Source organism: Pelodiscus sinensis, chromosome 14 (assembly GCF_052426305.1).
Source record: "Pelodiscus sinensis isolate ZL-2025 chromosome 14, ASM5242630v1, whole genome shotgun sequence".
Lineage (NCBI taxonomy): Eukaryota > Metazoa > Chordata > Testudines > Trionychidae > Pelodiscus > Pelodiscus sinensis.
In genome coordinates this window covers 43,557,769-43,578,358 of record NC_143065.1, presented here as the reverse complement: position 1 = coordinate 43,578,358, position 20,590 = coordinate 43,557,769, and the positions used below count along the sequence as shown (strand labels likewise).

The window sequence follows — 20,590 nt, the reverse complement described above, 5'->3', positions numbered from 1 at the left end:
TTTTTATTCTAATGAAGTGGGGGATATTTAACTCCCCGCTTCATTGAGCTCCCTGGGCGCGCTTGAGCTGTCCCCCTGCGGGTGTGCTCCACGGCTTTGCTCCCCGTCTCCCTGGTCTGCAGGGAGACGCGGAGCACGCCCGCAGCGGGACAGCCCAGGCGCGCCGCAGCTGTCCCACTGCGGGCGTGCTCCGCGGCTTTGCTCCTGTCCCCCTGGTCTGCTGGGGGGGTCCAGCAAAGCCGCTGGACCCCCCCAGCAAACCAGGGAGACCAGGAGAAGCTTTTCTCACCCCGGAGGACACGGGTGGCGACCTGCCGCCCGTGAGCTCCAGGGCGAGAAAAGCCCCATTCATAAGTGTGGATCTGACATAAGTCAGATCCGCGTAAGTCGGGGACTGCCTGTATTTAAAAAGAAAAATGCTCTCGCGACGCACGGAAGGGAGGAAATGCAGAACAGAAAGAGCACTTTCAGAACCAGTACAGAGCTTCATGAGTGGACACCAGACACATGTTTTAACAGCCCGGGCATCAGTACTCAGAGGCCTGAAATGACCCATTTATGTGGTGTAGTGTGGAAACAGGAATGGAAATACATTTAAAATGTCTGTGAGAGAGCCCAACATGGCTCCTGAATGCTAAATGCCTGACTACTGGGCAATGTCCCACGCATTTTTTCATCCATGTGTGGAATAAATTTTGTTCGATGCACCGAGGCCTGTGCTGATGTGCACCACCAGAACAAGCACTAACTGTGGGCACTCTGCTAATTAGTTGGGTGGCACCTGAATCTCTCTGGGAACGCTGGCCCTGGGTTCTCAGGTATTGCAGGTGTCCACTTTGCCTTCTGTGTTTGGCCAGAAAGGTATGACCTTTGTCCTCTGACCTCACCACAGTTGCCCTACCTGTGTAAGCTACAGATCTGGTCACTGAAGTGTGCACACCAGGGAGCCCCTCTTAGGCATCATCCGGTGCAGAATCCAGCTGCTGCTCTTCTTGGGATATTTGTCGTGTGGAACGTAGTAGCCATGGAGCCTGCCCAGCTCTCCAGGGCTTGTCATGGGATTAGCTTTGATGTGTGAAACCCTTTGCACCCTAGCCTGGCTCTAGCCTGCCTTCGACACTACCTCTCTTCCCAACACTTCTGCTAACAGCCCCGTGACAGGGCGTTTGCCTTGCACTGGCCTTTGAGGGGCAAACCCCAGCCCTGAGCAAGGGCTGAGAGCAGAGCCCCAGCTGAGGCAGCTCTGCTAATGAGGACCCAGCTGGGGGCCATATAAAGAAGGGCTCCTGGTGGGAGGGGGAGAACTGACTGATGCTCTGGAGAGAGAGCAGGTGGGACCTGACTGCCAGGGAAGGAGGAGGCTTCCTGAAGGTAGAGCAGAGCTGGGGAAGGCAGGCTGAGCTGGCATTGGAATTAGAGTTCATCCGCAAATTCAATTCACATGCTAATGGTCTCAACTGTAATGAAAGTTAGTTGGGACACTACCATTCAAGGTGCCAACAGCTCTTTGTGTAGACTCTTACGTCAGGAAGGATCCTATCTATTGACTTTCAATCTTATCTGCTTCCTTTTAACTACCCAGTCTTCAGGTGAAACAAAAAACAGGACTGTGTAGCACTTAAAAGACTAACAAGATGGTTTATTAGGTGATGAGCTTTCGTGGGCCAGACCCACTTCCTCAGATCAAATAGTGGAAGAAAATTGTCACAACCATATATACCAAAGGATGCAATTAAAAAAAAGTGAACACATATGAAAAGGACAAACCAAATTTCAGAACAGAAGGGGGATGGGGGAGGGGAGGTAAATGTCTGTGAGCTAATGATCTAAGAGGTGATAATTGGGGAAGCTCTCTTTGTAATGGGTAAGATAATTAGCGTCTTTATTCAAATTTGCATGTAAAGTGTCAAATTTAAGCATGAATGACAGTTCAGAGGATTCTCTTTGAAGTGAAGTCTTAAAAGGCCTTTGAAGCAGGATGCAGGTAATCAAGTCGTTGAGACAGTGTCCTTTCTGGTTGAAATGGCAAGAAACTGTTTTTTCTTTGTGATCTTGTCTAATATCTGTTTTGTGGGCATTGATCCTTTGGCGAAGTGTCTGAGACGTTTGTCCAATGTACATAGCAGACGGACACTTTCGGCACATGATAGCATAAATTATATTTCTGGATGCGCAGGAATATGTGTTCTTGATCTTCTAACTCACTTGGTTAGGTCCAATAATTGTCTGGCCCACGAAAGCTCATCACCTATTAAACCCATCTTGTTAGTCTTTAAAGTGCTACACAGTCCTGTTTTATGTTTCAGCTGCACCCTCCCCTTCCCCTCTCCTATTTATTTTGAGTGTGCACATCCTAAACTCATAACTCCGGTCATCTGAAGAAGTGGGCTGTGCCCACAAAAGCTCATGATACAATCTACCTGTTTTGTTAGTCTATACGGTGCTACCAGACCATTTGTTGTTGTTTTTCTGTAAAGGTATGTATACACTTGCCCGTAGTTCGAACTAGGGAGGCAGATGAAGCATACTGAAGTTGCTAATGAAGCGCGGGATTTAAATATCCTGCGCTTGATTAGCATATTCGCGGCCGGTCACCATTTTAAAAAGCCGGGTTCCCGGAGGAGTAACAGTTAATTCGAGGGAAGGGTTTTGTATCAGACTACCGCGTCTACATGCGGCAAGTTAATTCAGGCTACTGGCTTTTAAAAATGGCAACCGGCCGCGAATATGCTAATCAAGCGTGGGATATTTAAATCCCGCACATCATTAGCAACTTAAGTATGCGTCATTTGCCTCCCTAGTTCGAACTAGGGGGCGAGTGTAGACATACCCTAGCAGACTAACTCAGCTACCCCCTGAATATTCTGGAATAGTTATTCCAAAATAGCACGTTTACACTGCAGGGAAGCCTCAGAATGAGTCCGAGGCAGGCTTCCCTAATGTAGACGTGCTATCTCGATTTAGAGCCCCAGGAGGCACTGGGGAGGAATAACGTAGAACGGCCCTGGTGAGGGGCTAGTTCGAAATAGCAGCAGTGGAGCATCCACACACACCTTCTTTTGAAATAGCTATTTCGGAAGAGGCGTTATCCCTTGTAGAATGAGGTTTACACACTTCAGAATAAGTCACCCATTATTTTGAAATAACGGAACGGCTGTGTAGACGCTCGCATTATTTCGAAATAACGGTAGTTATCTCAAAATAATGGTGCAGTCTAGACACACCCTCCGTGGTCTCAGTGCTACTCCACAGGACAATGCCCCATACCCAAGGTGTGGGGATTCCATAGACACAGGACAATGTGAGGGCTGTCTCGTTATACCGTACATGACCTGCAATTCAGCCAGCTTCTTACCAGGGCACCGTGGTGCCCACCAAGAGTCGCCTTCCGTCCTCTGAATTAGACTCTTGTTTGAAAGAGGGTACGCTCTGCTGGTGACATTTTGACTCCCATGCACTAACCGGTCAAAGCTGTTCATTTTATTCTGGTAGGAGAATGTTGAAAGCTCTGGGAGAAAACGGGATGGAGCTGGGGCTTTGCCACGTGAACACGTAAGGCGAGGAAGAAATCAGACTCACGTATTTCCCTCCCCAGGGTTAAAATACAACGCCACCATCGACGAGCGACGGTACACGCCTCGGGCTCATCTGGATGAAAACAGCGACCGGCACACTCAGAAGCTGGTCACGTTGTCGGCCGGAGAAGAACACTGTGACAAGCTACATTTTCACGTCCTGGTAAGTAGAAATGGGACCAAACTTGGAGATTCCCTTGGTAGTCAGTGGAGAGTTAGATCCAGCCAGGTAGAAGACTTCTGCTTGGCAAGGATCTTCATGCAAAACAGAAACACATCAGGAAGCAAGCAAAGAGGCAAAGCGGATGTGCCTGGAGTGCATCACATGGCTGGAAATCAGGCGAGGGTTTATTTCTACGTCCGGATTTATTATGGCTGGGTTTGATGTGGTTAAGGATGAAATCCTCTCCCAGGGAGCTGCTGAAATTTTATAGCTGCTCAGGCTGCTATGCGAGCCAGCATGGGGTCTGAACGCCTTCCGATCCCTGGTTTATTCTTTTTTCTAAAAGCCTTTTATCATGTCAGCACTGTCGTGTTTGGAATTCATACCTGGTAGCACTGATCTCTTTTGAGGACGCCTTTGACAAGGTCCCTCACCAAATGCACTTAAGCAAAGTAACCAGTTGTGAGAGAAGAGGGAAGGTCCTTTCACGGATCAGTGACTAGTTAAAAGATAGATAACAAAGGGTAGAAATAAATTGTAGTGTCTCCTACTGATCTATATAGGACCAGCACTGGTCAACATCTTCATACAGGACCTTGGAAAAGGTGTGAATAGCAAGGTAACAACATTTGAGGTATGTCTAGACTACACCTCTCTGTCTACAGAGAGATGTAGATTAGGCACGTCGAAATTGCTAAGAAAGCAGGGATTTAAATATCCCGCGCTTCATTAGCATAAACATGACCACCTATTTTTTCGACATGGAGCTTTTTCGGGAAAAAAACGGCAGTCTAGACGGGGATCTGTCGAAAAATAAACACTTTTTTGACAGATCCTGTAAATCTCATTTTGAATACAGGATCTGTCGAAAAAGAGTTTATTTTTCGACAGATCCCTGTCTAGATTGCCATTTTTTTTTTTTTCGAAAAAGCTGTTGGGGAAAAAAAGGTGGCCATGTTTATGCTAATATTTAAATCCCTGCTTCCTTAGCAATTTCGACGTGCCTAATCTACAGCTCTCTGTCTACAGAGAGGTGTAGTCTAGTCATAGCCTTGCAGATGATTCACTATTACTCTAACTAGATAAGTTTAAAACTATTTGTCAAGCGTTACAAAAGGATCTCACTACAATGAGCAGATGGGACGCAAAGTGGCAGATGAAACTGAGTATTCATCAATGCCAAAGAACGTACATTGGAAAAAATAATTCCAACTATCCACACAAAATGGCAGAGTCTAAATTACTGTTACCTCTCAAGAAAGAGATTTTGAAGTCACTGGGGGTAGCTCCCCAAAATCATCACGCCAATGTGTGGTGGCAATAAAAAAAAAAGCGAACACAATGGTGAGGACTATTAAGAAAGGGATAGATGATAAAACAGAAAGTCTCATGCTGCCACTATATAAAGCCATGATATACACCACACCTGGAATAATGTGTGCATTTCTGGTGGCCCCATCTCAAAAAGATATACAGGTTGAACCTCTCTAATCTGGCACCAACAGGATCTGAACCAGAGAATTTGCCAGACCACAGGACCTCCATATTGTCTAGCAGCGTTACCAACACTTCAACTGCTTACTGGCCTCTGAGAAGACATGGAGGGGTAAATTAGAGCTAAATCACAACACAGAACACAGAGCCAGGACTGGGGGCTGTAAACAAACCTTATGGGACTGTGGGAAACTTGGCCACACCATGATAAGTGGACGTCTGGCAAACTAGAATCCTGCTGGACCACAGATGTGGCTGAATCAGAGTGCGGGAATAGAAAGGTTCAACCTGTAAGAGAACTGGAAATGATGCTGATAAGGAGAATGAAAATGATTAGAGATGTGGAACAGCTTCTGTATGAGGAGAGATTTAAAAGACTGGGACTGTTCGTTTTAGAGAAGAGATGAATCTGAGGACTAGAATAAAGATCTACAAAATCATGACTGGTGTGAAGAAAGTGAATAAGGAAGGGTTATTTAGCATGGGTCATAATAGGGGGCTCAGCCAATGAAGTTAATAGATGGCGGGTTTACAACAAACCCTGAGGAAGTACATCTGCACACAATGCAGTCGGCCTGTGGAACTCCTTGCCAGGGGATGTTGTGAAGGGTAAGTGCCATCAATGGCTCTCAGCCAAGTCGGTCAGGGAGACAACTACATACTCAAGAGCTGAGTCTACATTGGCGCGATCCTGTGCAAAAGCGGCCGCTTTAGTGCCAAAACTTGCTGCCTGTCTACACTGGCCGCGTGCTCTTGCGCAAGAGCGCTGATGTTCTAATGTATGAAATCAGGGCTTCTTGCTCCAGAACGCTGATGCTCCCGCTCAGGAATAAGCCCTTTTGCACGACTGTTCTTGCGCAAGAGGCCAGTGTAGACAGGCAACATGACTTTCTTGCGCAAGAGAGCGTCTACACTGGCATGGAGGCTCTTGCGTAAAAGCACATGCCAGTGTAGGCGCTCTCTTCTGGAAGAGTTCTTGTGCAAGAAGCTGCCGGTGTAGACATAGCCAAGGTGCCCTAAATATGTTCTTACATTCTCTGCCTCTAGGACACAGCAGACTATGTGAAGCCCGTGACGTTTTCAGTCGAATACGGGCTGGCGAGCCCCGACCATGGTCCCATGCTGGATGACGGCTGGCCAACTGCGCTGAAAGTCTCCGTACGTAACGGTCGCTGTGCACTAGTTACCAAGAGCACCTTTCACCCCCGGGTCTCGGAGCGCTTTGTGGGGGTGGCTAAGGCTTATTCTCACCGTTGTATAGCTGAGGAAACTGAGGCACAGAGCAGCTCCATGAGGGTGGGTAATAATTTTTGATGGGAGGGGGCCACTCCAAGAATTTGGTAAGGGGTCAAGGGCCACACTCTGGGATAAGGGGTCTGGGATGGAGGTGGAGCAGGTTTGCTTTGTGCCAGCTGTGCCCCCAGGGACTATCCCTGGGAGATCCCCCTGGTGTGAGGAGGATTAATATAAAGCCAGCAGGAATAACTCCCATCACCCCCCATGCCAGATACCAGCTCCCGGCATAAGGGAGGGGGGGGACACGACCACAAAGGGGGCACGGGATGGACATTCTCAAGTCCCCCAGGGGGCTTTGGGGCATACGTTAAAACTGCCCCCTGGGGCCAGGAATGCTCCACGGGGAATAGAAAATCAACTCCGAAGGATGCAATACCCTGAACCAACGTTACGCTCCCCTCTTCTGGATCCAGTGTGATCGGAGCAGGGCTCTTGTCTTCCCCTAGGGAGATAGAATTCTAGCTTTCCTGCAGGTAGCAAAGACTTATGGGTCAGGAGTTTCCCGTACATGTGCCTTGCATCTCACCCTAGCTGTGTTTGCAAGAGGAGCAGGGCTAACCCTACATTCTAACTGAAGTGCTTACCCAAGAGCCTCTAGTCACTTCATTTGGGTACAGTAGCCTTCACTTCCTGTCCTAAACTGTTGCATTACATGGCTGCATTTTGCCAAACCGTCAGCATGCTATGCCGTGAAGCCTGCTTCTGTGGGATTAGAGAGGTTCATCCTGTATTATCATTTTCTCTAAACACTTTGGGCTAGATCCTCACCCCGTGTAAATTAGCAGGGATGGAGCTACACTGATTTACACCCGCGGAGTATCTGGCTCTGCCCTGGAGTTTTAAAAATCACAGCAGCCGTGTCTTAATTAAAGTAAACAAAAGAGAAAGCAAAGAAGGCAGCTGCTAATGGAGTGTGTATTCCCGGTGTGATTAGACATCAAGCGTGACGTCTCTGCCGGCTGGATGTTCGATTTGTTCTGATGCTTGGAAGATTTGCACTCCAGGTTGCAATTGAAAAAAAGCAAAACCAAAGCCATTGGAAAGCTAAGATTGCTCCTCTACTGTATCCCTTAACGCAATACTGTTGCGCCTTTACCTTCCCATTGGGCAGACGATCAAGAATGGCTCTTGGATTGTCTATTTGCGGTGTGAATTTTGGGTGTGTGTGTTGTTTTTTAAGCATTTAGTGTGTGGGTTCACAGTATGTGACAATTCCTCTCCCCGTGTGCAGTGCACATCAAAACTCCATGTGGATTTCGTGTGTTCTCCCTTTTCAGGTGCCTTTCTGGAACGGATGCAATGAGGACGAACACTGTGTCCCTGACCTGGTCCTGGATGCTAAAAACGATATTCCAACCACCACGTGAGTAGATAATCCAGACTGAATCCTCCAGGAAGTCACGTCGTAAAAGGCAGAGGATTTCTGAAATCGGATCATAGGTTTAACTCACCTCGTTACAGAGGATTTTGTCCTGAATTGTTTTCCTCTTTCCCTGAGTGTGTCTACACTGCATCGTAATGCGAAATAAGATAAGCAATCTGAGCTACACACATTGCGTATCTTATATTGTTGCAATTTCAAAAGAGCTTATTTCGTCATTTGGCACTGTCTACACAGAGCCCAATTTCGAAATAAAGCGCTATTCTGAAACGTCCCTTATCCTGGTAGAATGAGGTTTACCGGGACGTCAGAATAGCGAGCCCAAAATAACGGGCTTGCTGTGAAGCCGCAGGATAGCTACTTCAGGATATCCCAAAATAGCGTTGCAGTGTCGACATACCTTCTCTGTTTTGGCTTTTGCACTGAAATTAACCATCTGTGGTTCACGTCCCATACACATGCACCCATGTTAACAAATAAGGAAATCCATCGCCATCAAGAGATGCATGCAGGAGATGAATCACGCAGCCCTAATTATTTTTTGTTTGGTTTGGGGAAGGGGTGGTTTTTATGGAGTTTTTGTTGTGGTTTCCAACAGGCTTATCAAATTATAATGAGTCTTTGTTTGATGTGGCTGGGCTGGTTTGCCCTCGGCAACGGATTTCAGAGGCATTTTCATCACGTTTTTCCATTTTTAGTCCCAAAATGAGGCTCTTGTTTGGATTCCCCCCCTGTAACTCTAACCACATTGCCACGGGCTTGCCTGTGCCCAAAGGCAGAGTAGCAAGCTGCCTGAAGAGGCTGGCGTCTGACTGACAGCATTAGCGGAAGGAGTTAAACCTGCCTGGTTCTGAAAGTTATTCACCAAGCAGCCCCCCACGATTGCTGAGTCTGACCCTAACTTTGCCCCATTCTGTGTTCCATGGGAACAAAGCCACTGTCCCGACAGAGCCCAGGACAGCTCGTCCGGCGTCATGTCTCTGACTGGTCAGTGGAAGGTGTCAAGACCCCGCAGTGGAATAATCACATCTTAGGTCTCATGCTGATCTCTGATCCGGGGCAACTGGCTTCAGCCCGGCAGTCGAATGTCTGTTATGGTCGTGCTGTCTGGGGGGACACGGGAGCGAGGGACCTGATTCCGGAACCCCCGCTGGCTGTGAATTCTTTGTTGTTTTCACCAACTCCGCCACAAATGGAAACCCCAGAGCCACCATAAGCCAGATCAAGGGATCACGGCCAGTCCCTCCGACTCTCTGGTCCCCAGGCCACGAGGGGCTGTGCTAGATGGAAGCTTTACTCCGACTCTCACATAGGTGCCCGGTCACCCCCAGCCCTGAGCGGTGAGTTAGGGGCCCGGCTCCACCCAAACTTGCCCCCGGCTGCCTCCTGCGCTCGCTGTCCCAGGACGCTGCTCTAACGTGCTGCGCTGTCGGTGGGACTCCCCCAGAGCATTTTAACTCACCCAGCAGCAGCAGGCGGGGCCAGGGAAAGTACGGCGTGGGGGGGGCGCAGGCAGCAGTGTCCAGAGACCCGTCCGGGAGCCACTGCCAGAATGGGGTGCCCCCAGGTAAGTGTGGCACCTCCACTCATCCCCCCAACATCCATCCCTTTATGCACCCCACTCCCTCCAGCACCTGCACCCTCTCCCTCCACCTGCCATCCTGCCCCCAAATGCCTCCCTATCTCCTAAGTCCCCAAATTCCCTCCCCGAGTCTGCACCCCGGACTCCGAGCTCCTGCCCAGGATCAGAGCCTGCACCCCACACCTACACCCAAACTCCCTCCCACAGCATGCCCTCCAATCGCCTGCTCCACCCCCGAGCCGGCACCCAACACCCGAACTCCCTCCCAGCGCCCGCATTCCTCCCCCACCTAAAGTCCCTCCTAGAGCCTTAGGGGTGGGGGGGAGGGAGTGTAGTCCATGGTCATTTTGGGCACCACCAACATTTCTGCAAACCTGTCCCCCCTCCACCCCCCCCCCCGAGGCCCCGGTCCCAAGAGTCACCCAAGTGTAGTTGCATCTTACATCTCAAGGCAAAGGCAAGGCTGACAGCCAGTTCTGTAATAAACAGGCCCAGGTGTATTAGCTAGGGAAAAGAGATGAGTGGCAATGGGAGTACCTAATGACTGGAAGGTAGCTAACGTGACACCAATATTTAAAAAGGGCTGTAGAGGCGATCCTGGCAATTACAGACCGGTAAGTCTAACTTCAGTACCGGGCAAATTAGTCGAAACAATAGTAAAGAATAAAATTGTGAAGCATGTAGAAGAACATAATTTGTTGGACAAAAGTCAACATGGTTTCTGTAAAGGGAAATCCTGTCTTACTAATCTATTAGAGTTCTTTGAAGGGGTTAACAAACATGCGGACAAGGGGGATCCAGTAGATATAGTATACTTGGATTTTCAGAAAGCCTTTGACAAGGTCCCTCACCAAAGGCTCTTGTGTAAATTACATGGCCATGGGACAAGAGGGAAGCTCCTTTCTTGGATTGAGAACTGGTTAAAAGACAGGAAACAAAGGGTAGGAATAAATGGTAAATTTTCAGATTGGAGAGGGGTAACTAGTGGTGTCCCCCAAGGGTCAGTCCTGGGACCAATCCTGTTCAACTTATTCATAAATGATCTGGAGAAAGGGGTAAGCAGTGAGGTAGTAAAGTTTGCAGATGATACCAAACTGTTTAGGATAGTCAAGACAGAAGCAGACTGTGAGGGACTCCAAGAGGATCTCACCAAACTGAGTGATTGGGCAACAACATGGCAAATGAAATGTAATGTGGATAAGTGTAAAGTAATGCACATCGGGAAAAATAACCCCGACTATACGTACAGTATGACGGGGGCTAATTTGGCTACGACAAATCAGGAAAGAGATCTTGGAGTTATCGTGGACAGTTCTCTGAAAACTTCCACACAGTGTGCAGCGGCCGTCAAAAAGGCAAATAGGATGCTAGGAATTATTTAGAAAGGGATAGAAAATAAGACCCAGAATATCTTACTGCCCCTGTATAAAACTATGGTACGCCCACATCTTGAATACTGTGTACAGATGTGGTCTCCTCACCTCAAAAAAGATATTTTGGCCTTGGAAAGGGTTCAGAAAAAGGCAACTAAAATGATTAGGGGTTTGGAACGGGTCCCATATGAGGAGAGGTTAAAGTGACTGGGACTTTTCAGTTTAGAAAAGAGGAGACTGAGGGGGGATATGATAGAGGTATATAAAAGGATGGGTGGTGTGGAGAGGGCGAATAAAGAAAAGTTATTTATTAGTTCCCATAATAAAAGAACTAGAGGACACCAAATGAAGTTAATGGGTATCAGGTTTAAAACTAATAAAAGAAAGTTCTTCTTCACACAGCGTATAGTCAACCTGTGGAACTCCTTGCCAGAGGAGGCTGTGAAGGCTAGGACTGTAACAGAGTTTAAAGAGAAGCTAGATAATTTCATGGTGGTTAGGTCCATTTCTATCCCCTAGCTAATAGCCATTTATGGACCTAACCGCCATGAAATTATCTGTTTGTCAGAGGCTGGAGAAGGATGGCAGGAGACAAATCGCTAGATCATTGCCTTCGGTCCACCTTCTCTGGGGCACCTGGTGTTGGCCGCTGTCGGTAGACAGGCTACTGGGCTAGATGGACCTTTGGTCTGACCCAGTATGGCTGTTCTTATGAGTTCTTTTGGAAGAAGAGGAAAGAGGAAAAAGCACAGGTGCCCAATAAGCCGTCCATTCCGTGTGGACACTATCTTTCCAAAATGCAGATTGCTTTCTTTATGCCTTTTTGCAGTGTAGACGCTTTCTTTCGGAAGAAGTTTCTTCAGAAGATCTCTTCCGGAAAAGCTGCTTCCGAAAGAAGCCTGCAGTCTAGACACAGCCTTAGTGAAACAGATTTTCCTAATATCCAACCTAGAACTCCCCATGGCCACTTTAGCCCATTGCTCCTCATTCTGCCATCTGTCCCCACTGAAACCAGCTTCTCTCCATCCTCTTTGGAACCCCCCTTCAGGGAGTTGAAGGCTGCTCTCAAATCCCCTCTCACTCTTCCCTTCTGCAGACTAAACAAACCCAAATCCCTCAGCCTCTCCTCATAGGTCATATGCTCCAGCCCCCTAATCATTTTGGTCGCCCTCCACTGGACCCTCTCCAATTCATCCACATCCTTTCTGTAATGGGGGGCCCAGAATTGGATGCAATACTCCAGGGCTGTGTCTAGACTGCATCCTTTTCCGGAAAAGGGATGCAGATTAGACACATCGCAATTGCAAATGAAGTGGGGATTTAAATCCCCCACTTCATTTGCATAAACATGGCTGCTGCTTTTTTCCGGCTCGGAGCTTTGCTGGCAAAAAGCGTCAGCCTAGACGGGATCTTTCAGAAAATAAAGCCTTTTCCGAAAGATCCCTTATTCCTTATTTTAAGAGGAATAAGGGATCGTTCGGAAAAGGGTTTATTTTCTGAAAGATCCGCATCTAGACTGGCACTTTTTTCCGGCAAAGCTCCGTGCCGGAAAAAAGCGGCAGCCTTGTTTATGCAAATGAAGTGGGGGGGGGGGATTTAAATCCCCGCTTCATTTGCAATTGCGATGTGTCTAATTTGCATCCCTTTTACGGAAAAGGGATGCAGTCTAGACACAGCCCAGATGCCGAATAAAGGGGACTGATCACCTCTCTAGATCTGCTGGAAATGCTCCTCCTAATTTCCCTTCAAGGTAACCAGTATAATGACCTCAAACCCACCTTCCCCTGAAAGGATGAATGAAAACCCTGAATCCAAGCAGTCCTCAGTCAAAACCCCAATCCAAATTTTGTGGTCCTTACTCATTGATTCGTCTTTTGGCCCTGATTTAGCAAGATATTTAAGCACCTGCCTAACACTACATATGTAAGCCGTGGCAGCCCGTCAATACAAGCAAACTAGGCGGTCCCGTAGGGCGCCAAGATAAACAGCCATTGAGGGCTTTGGAGGCGGGGGTGCCGATTGCGCGTTTCGCCTAGGGCGCCAGTTGCCAGCAGCTCGTCTAGGGCCACTCCTGTATGTAAGTCTCCCCTTGGCTTCAGTGGAGCTGTTCAGATGCCTGATGTTTGCTGAATAGGGGCCTTCGTGTTTCATCTGAAACTGTACGTGTGCCACTATTTCTGAACGCCGTCTACAGCTCCCACGGCAAACGATCGTGGCCGGGCGCAGTTTTTTTTATGGTTTGCTCTTCTGCATCAAGTTTCCAATCCAACTTCCGCTGACGTCAGGGGAGTTTTCCCGTTGGCAGGGCCCTGCCAAATCCATGGTCCATTGATGTCAATGTCACGGTCGTGACATTTTCAGAATCTCGCATGTCACCGGTTCAGAGCTTGAAAGCTTGCACTTCCCAGCATCGGAACACAGCAGGAAGATGTACTTAAAAATCACAAAATATAAACCTGCAAAGCCCCTAAGAGTCCGTGGTTCTCCCACTGGAGGGCCTGACCGAAAAGGGGGCCATAAATGCAAAGCTATTCGAGCGGAACTGCAGAATTGCCACCCTTATTGCTTCCGCGCTGGGGAGTGGCAGTTGCTGCCCAGGCACCTGCCAGCAGCAGTCTAGAAGTGAGGGTGGCATTGGTGCTGTTACTTCTGTGCTGTTGCTGGCGGCAGTGCTGTCTTTAGAGCTGGGGGTCTAGCCAGCAGCTGCTGTCCTCCAGATGCCCAGCTCTGAAGGAGAGGGTAAAAGTGCACCAAAGGCCAGATTTCACCGGGGAGACCAGATTCCATGATCCGTGTTTTTGGTGGAGCTCTACCCATTGACTTCGAAGGCTGTCAGATCAGGTCCCCAAAGAGACAAAAATCTAGGGGTCATTTCTGCTGAGAAGAACTGTCCGCTTTTCTGGAATAACTTGCCAGCTGTCTACACTGGCCCCTTGAATTTCCGGAAAAGCACTGACGATCTAATGTAAAATCGTCAGTGTTTCTCCGGAAAAACTATGCTGCTCCCATTCGGGCAAAAGTCCTTTTCCGGAAAACTGTTCCAAAAAGCGGCCAGTGTAGACAGCCCAGTAGTCTTTTCCGCAAAAAAGCCCCGATCACGAAAACGGCGATCGGGGCTTTTTTGCGGAAAAGCGCATCTACATTGGCATGGACGCTTTTCTGCAAAAAGTGCTTTTCCGGAAAAGCATCTTGCCAATGTAGACGCGCTTTTTCCGAAAATGCTTATAACGGAAAACTTTTCCGTTATAAGCATTTCCGGAAAAGGGTGCCAGTGTAGACGTAGCCATATGGATTAAACACTGTTGCACAGAGAGTCTTGCATTCACTATAATAGCTGAAGGCAAATTCCTCATTTCCAGCGGGCTTATATACAAACTGATCAGTACTTTTATTTAACCAGCTGACATGCAGTAAAAATAAATCCTCATTTGCCCAATTGGAATCGCTCAGCGCTCAACTTACTGCGTGTCGATGCATAACAATCACGTCAGCTGCATCCTCTATCCGCAGATAAACTCTCTAGAGTATGAAGCCCCTGATTCTAGTCGATCTTAGGTCCTACGTGTCTTCCAGAGCTTTACAGATGAAGTCCTCTAAGCACAACGCCAAGATGGCCGCTGCTTTAATGCTCTGCTTTTCCTGCAGGGAGTATTGCAGGAGAGTCTTGAGGAAGTCGCCGTCGGATTGCGCCGCCTACACGCTGTCTTTTGATACGCCCATTTTTATCATCGAGAGCACACGGAGAAGGGTGGCGGTGGAAGCGATCCTGGAGAACAAAGGCGAAAACGCCTACAGCGCTGTCCTGAACATTTCCTTCTCCAGGAATCTGCAGTTTGCTAGCTTGATTCAGAAGGTAAGAGCCCTGAGGGGTCGCTCCATACGTTTGCACTGGTGCCGGGAGCAATTCATTGCCAGTAAGGCAAAAAAATGACCATCAGTCACTGACCGGCCCTGCCCCGGTGAAGGTTTTGCCGCTGACTTTAGCGGAAACGAAATTGGGCCAATAAAGAGGCGTTGTTGATGCTAAGGAGGCGGGATTGGCAAAGTCGTGTGTTTTAGTCCACGCAGTTTACTCCGCACTATCACTGTTCTGTTGCATTTCCCTTGCCCCTTCCATGGTCGTAAAAAGAGTCCTTTGGCCTTGTGATAGACCAGGCCGGATCTGGGCACGGCTGAGGGTGTCCATTCATGGCGAATTGCTCAAATCCAAGCCTGAGCAATGTACGGCCTGCAAGCCACACGCGGCCCACAGGGGCTCACTGTGCGGCCCATGATGACTACGGGTGGCACGGCCCCATCCGATCTGCCGGCCCGGCAGAGGAGCAGAGCACCACCGAGGAGGGGCGATTCTCACGGCCGGGTTGCCTGCGTGCAGCTCCTGCGTGAGGAGGCAGGGCGTGAGCCAGAGGGAGGGACGTGGCGTTGTGACGTCATGGCCAGCAACTGCCGGATTCAGAAAGTCTCCGGCAACCCCGCAACCTAGAAGGCAGAAGCCAGGTAGGGGAGGGGAAGGGGCTTGTGCTGAGGGGAGGGGGGCAGGTCAGGAAAGGGGAAGGCACCAAGGAACAAGGTGCAAGAGAAACAAATGCCAGGGGGCCAAGTGGAGACAATGAGGGGAGGTGTCGGTGGGAGGGGGCACAGGGTGATGCTGGGAGAGGAGAGGCTAAGGGCATTGGGAGCCGTATGTGGTGCAGGCCTGATTTAACTGAAAAATTCTTAATAAAGTATCACCCACCCCCACCCCCCCAACATACCCTTGTGGCTAGGGTTGCCAGATGTCCAGTTTTCTAACGGACAGTCTGGTATTTGCGCTCTCTGCCCGGGAAAAAATTTCAGAAAATATTGGACATGTGCAATGCCCGGTATTTTCTGAATTTCCGGCTGGGCACTGAACGGAAGCTTCAGGGTGTGGAGGTGGGGGAGATGCGTGGAGCTTCCTTCACCTGCCACGGCCCTGCAAGGAGGCCTCCCCCCACCCGTCGATGGAGCCATGTAGATTAGGCTGAAATGAGGGAAATGAAGCCGCGATTTAAATAATCGCGGCTTCATTTAAATTTAAATGGCTGCCGCACTCTGCCGACCAGCTGATGATCAGCTGTTTGTTGGCAGATCTGGGCAGTCTGGACGCGCCGCTGTCGACAAGCCTTTGTTGACCGGCGCAGGTAAACCTCGTTTCATAAGGCATACCTGCGCCGGTCAACAAAGGCTTCCTTGTCGACATTGGCGTGTCCAGACTGCCCCATCTGCCGACAAACAGCTGATCATCAGCTGGGCGGCAGAGTGCGGCAGCCATTTAAATTTAAATGAAGCCGCGATTATTTAAATCGCGGCTTCATTTCCCTCATTTCAGCCTAATCTACATGGCTCCATCGACGGGTGGGGGGAGGCCTCCTTGCAGGGCCGTGGCAGGTGAAGGAAGCTCCACGCATCTCCCCCACCTCCACACCCTGACTGGCCTGGGGGCAGGGGAGTGCGCGAAGCCTCCTCCGCTCTGCCCCCACCCTGTGAGCAGCGCGGGCGCCTAACTGGCCTGGGGGCGGGGGCGTGGCAGGACCTCCACGGGCCGGATCCACCTGGCAGAGGCTCTTTTTCCTCCATCGCTGCCGCTCACGCCCCAGAGGAGGGCTGGCCAGCGGCTTTCAGAGCAGCCTGCGATGGTTTTAGCAGAACCGCCGGGGAAGCACGTCGGGCCGTCGGCGACCGTCGTTTTGGAGCGTCGGCTGTGCCGTCCTGAGAGATGGGCGGTGGCTCGCGCTGCCGTTTGTGGTAACGGGACCCTCTTGTGTTCCCTGGCAGGACGAGTCCGATGTCAATATTGAGTGCGTGAACGAAGAAAAGCGGCCCAACAAGAAGGTGTGCAATGTCAGCTACCCCTTCTTCCGCGCCAAAGCGAAGGTAAAGGCCGTTTCCGTTATTTCACCCGTCAAGCCCGAATGAAACACCCAGGCGTGGACCAGGGCTGGGGTCAGGATCGGGCCCAACAAGGCTGGGCCAAATTTGCTGTCCTTTCTGTGTCAGAAAGCGGGGACAATCGGTCAGCAAGGAGGTTTCAGCAGCATAAAAGCGGCATTGAATCCTAGCGGATCGTCGGCAGCCGAATTGAAGCCAGTCACGAATCTGACGTTAATCTTTCGGCATGGCTTAACGTGGGCTCACTGCTAGTAACTTATCACCAGCGTCCCTGCCTTACAAAATGAGTCCCCTGTTCCTGCATAGGTAGAACAAGCTAAATTCTTCTTTCTTTCTTTCCAACCGGACCCTCTGCCCCTCACTCACCATGCTGGAGATCCTGAGCCCTTCACGCGAATGTGCGCACAAACAAAAGGGAGAGTGCGACAGAGGGAAAGAAACCTCCCTCGTAGTAGAGCGGGGAAGTGTGTGTCGTGCCTAAAGGCATTTTCACTGGGAGTAATTCCAGAGAAACTCCTCGGTATCGTGCTTTTTATCCCTGTGAATTCATGTTCGTGATGTACCGGCTAATATCTAGGAAACCCTGCTCCGATACGGGAATGAATTGAGTTGAAAGCCGGTTGGTTATAGGTGGGCTCACAGACACACCTCGCTTGTTCTTCAAATCACAGTCAGGCTGAAAGGGTCCACTGAGATCAGAGCGCCTTGCACATGCCGTGGGACAGCCCAAGACACACCGGGTGGGAGAAAGGCATAAAATACCTTGTGTGTGACAGATGAGGCCAGGAGTGGCAGACGGTCCCGAAAAGTGTGAGGCCATGTACAGCCCCTTTCCCTCTGGGTCTCCCCTCCTCCCCCCGGCACCGCCTTTCTTCCTGAGCCCACATCCTCGTGCCACCCATCCCCCCCAAAGCCCTGCCCCTGCAACACCCGTCTCCTGAGGCCCCACCCTCACACTGCCTGGTCTCCTGAGGCCCCGCCCCCTCACCACCCGGTCTCCTGAGGCCCCGCCCCCACACCTCCCATTCTCCTGAGACCCTGTCCCCACACCTCCCTGTCTCCTGTGGCCCCGCCCCCTCACCACCCGGTCTCCTGAAGGCCCCGCCCCCACACCTTCCATTCTCCTGAGACCCTGTCCCCACACCGCCCTGTCTCCTGAGGCCCCGCCCCCGCACCACCAGGTCTCCTGAAGGCTCTGCCCCCCACTTCCCATTCTCCTGAGGCCCCGTCCCCACACTGCCCTGTCTCCTGAGGCCCTACCCCCACACCGTCCATTTTCCTGAGGCCCTGCCCCTATACAGCCCCCTTCCCTCTGGAGACCCCTTTGCTCTACCCCTTTTCCTCTCACCCTCATGCTGCCCATTCCCAAGACCCTATCCCCATACAGACCCTTCCCCCAATGCCCCATTCTCACATCATTTCTTCCCCCCAATATCCTGCCCCCTGCTTACTCCTGTCCATCTGCTCCCGCTGCCTGTCCCTCTCTGTCCCAGCGCCCCTGGATGGGGAACTGAGGCACAGCAAGATTAAGTCACTTGCCCAAGGACACCTAGCCAGCCTGCAGCAGACTCGGGAATTGAACCCAGATCTCCTCCCCGCGTTCCATTCTGGCAATGGAGCACCCCTGGATGTGGAGGTTTTCGCAAGCCAAATCGAAAGCCCGGTTTCAGTGTTGCATTTGAGCTGAAGGAAAATCGTGGGCATGATTTTGCCTCTGCCTTCAAATTTCACATCTCTGGTGTTTCTGGCAGCTTTTACTCACACGGGTTTTTTTCTTCTTCTAAGCCAGAAAACAAAAGTGATTGGTAGTTTATTAAACTGCCAACTCCCAGCTCTATTCCAGAATAGAGTTAGCAGCTCTCTCCATCCCCTGGATGGTGTGAGAGAAGCCACTGGGGTGACAGGCAGACACGTTGGAAAATAAAGAAGCAGGTTGTCATAGAAGCCTTTCCAGACTCAACACAATCTATTCGTCTGAAACCTTTGCCTGACTGAAGCGCGAAAATAATGGAAGGGCGAATTTCAGCCGTGCAATCACGCACTCGTATGTGCTGGTGGCCATAAAATAAGACAGAGCAGGCCAAGTCCACATGACCTACAGGGGCTAAGAATGCATCGGCGTGGCATCGGGTAGTCCAGATCCTGCCAAAACAAAGACAAGCTGGAAAGGCAAATTTGGCCCTGGGAGCAGGAGCAGAATTGTAATATTCTAATCAGCTGTGCAGTCCCAGACAGTTTGAGGTCATTGCCACAGGGGTTTTTTTCAGACCTGCCTTTAATGACATTTTATTGTTGTTGGACCAGCTCTTTGGCGCGTCTGATCGCCATCGGTGGAAACGGTGCCTCAGATGTGAGTTAATCGTGACACACAGCGAGCCTGGCCGGCCTTTGAAACAAAGGATTTTTGTGCTCTCCTCGAAATAATCACAATTTTAAAACACAAACCACCAAGTCAGGAGCTCCTTTCCCTGGAAAGATAGGACTCAGCTTGAAGCCTGCCAGCCTCTCTTGTTATGTGTCATCCACAATCGTTCCCCCACACACTGTGTGAGTGGCTGGAAAGTTGTGCCATGTTGCAATAGGGGTAAGGGGAAAAGATGGTGGCCAAGGAAAAGCCCGTGTCTGCGACAGCTGGATAAGTTTGTGTTTTTAATGCCTTTTTTCCCAATCTGTTTTTAATCTCTGCAGGTGGCTTTTCGCCTGGATTTCGAATTCAGCAAGTCTATTTTTCTTCAAAGCATGGAGATCTATCTGACTGCCAACAGGTTAATGACTGCATCGTTGTTCTTTTCCCTGTGCACATATGTACTGCCTTTATTGTCTTGTCTGCACAGATCCCATTGTAGAACGCCTGTTGCAGCCTCACTGTGGATAGTTTTCACCTCTCCCCTTCCCCCCCTGCTCCTCCATGCAACGGCAGCTGGGACCTTTAATTAGAGTGTGTTTGCAGGGTGCAGATACTCCACAGCTGTATTCATGGTTGGCAAGAGCCCGCATTTCGATCTTCAATGTCTATTAGCATCGTTCAGCAAAGCTGGCAACCTCTGCTCCGGAGGCACCCAGGGCCTAGCATATGGAAATTAAATTACCTTTGGCTGTTAGAAAATATGCAGTATTGTATTTGTCAGTCATGGCGCACTCTCCCTCTGTTTATCTGATGTGCGTCAGCTGCCAGCAACCTTCTAGGGCATGTGGAGGAATAGAAGGTGGCGCTTGCCAATGGTTTTCCGTTTTCCCAAACACAAACGCTCCCAGTAAAAATGCCTCATGCTTGCAAAGTTCGGCTCACCCTGTTGCCCGGCACGAGTAAATATTTTTGACAAGCAAGTAAAACCTGAGTAGGGTTTTGTGGCTTGTTTGTCTCCCATCCCACCCCCCATCCGTCATTGCACGGCAGCTGTGTGGTGTGAGGAGACTTTTGGCTACCCAAATGCACGGCCTTATGGCCTCGACTTGGGAAAAGTTACGGAGGGAAATCTGTTTGCCTGCTTGTTCGCCGGTAACATTTTTCTATGGCTTCTGCACACACTTGCGAGGCATCTTCCACAAGAGGGCAAATCCTGACTCATCCACAATTGGCCTCCAAGGGTATGTCCACACTGCATTGTAAACTTGGGCCTGAGGGAGCCTGGCTCCTGGCCTCAGTGTTTCCTAACCCATCAGCGTCTACACTGCTCTGGGTTTACGAGTGGTTGGATCTGGGTCTCTCAGCCACGTGGACACGTCCATTCTGCACTGCCCACATCTTGTGCCGGGGGCCTGCAGCTTGAGCTGTGTCCACAGAGCCATCCCAGCCCTAGGATGGTTCGGGGTGGC

General features: G+C 50.1%; 1 protein-coding gene across 3 annotated transcripts in view; it reads left to right on the top strand.

Annotated features, from left to right (window-relative positions):
• Positions 1–20,590, top strand: part of ITGA11 (integrin subunit alpha 11) — a 180,721-nt gene that overhangs the window by 135,200 nt on the left and 24,931 nt on the right. For all 3 annotated transcript variants that reach the window (XM_075896852.2, XM_075896851.2, XM_075896853.2), the window contains exons 17-22: positions 3,596–3,738; positions 6,280–6,390; positions 7,806–7,891; positions 14,510–14,717; positions 16,661–16,759; positions 19,463–19,539. In XM_075896852.2, coding sequence (XP_075752967.2) covers positions 3,596–3,738; positions 6,280–6,390; positions 7,806–7,891; positions 14,510–14,717; positions 16,661–16,759; positions 19,463–19,539 — 724 coding nt within the window. The remainder of the gene's footprint in view (positions 1–3,595; positions 3,739–6,279; positions 6,391–7,805; positions 7,892–14,509; positions 14,718–16,660; positions 16,760–19,462; positions 19,540–20,590) is intronic.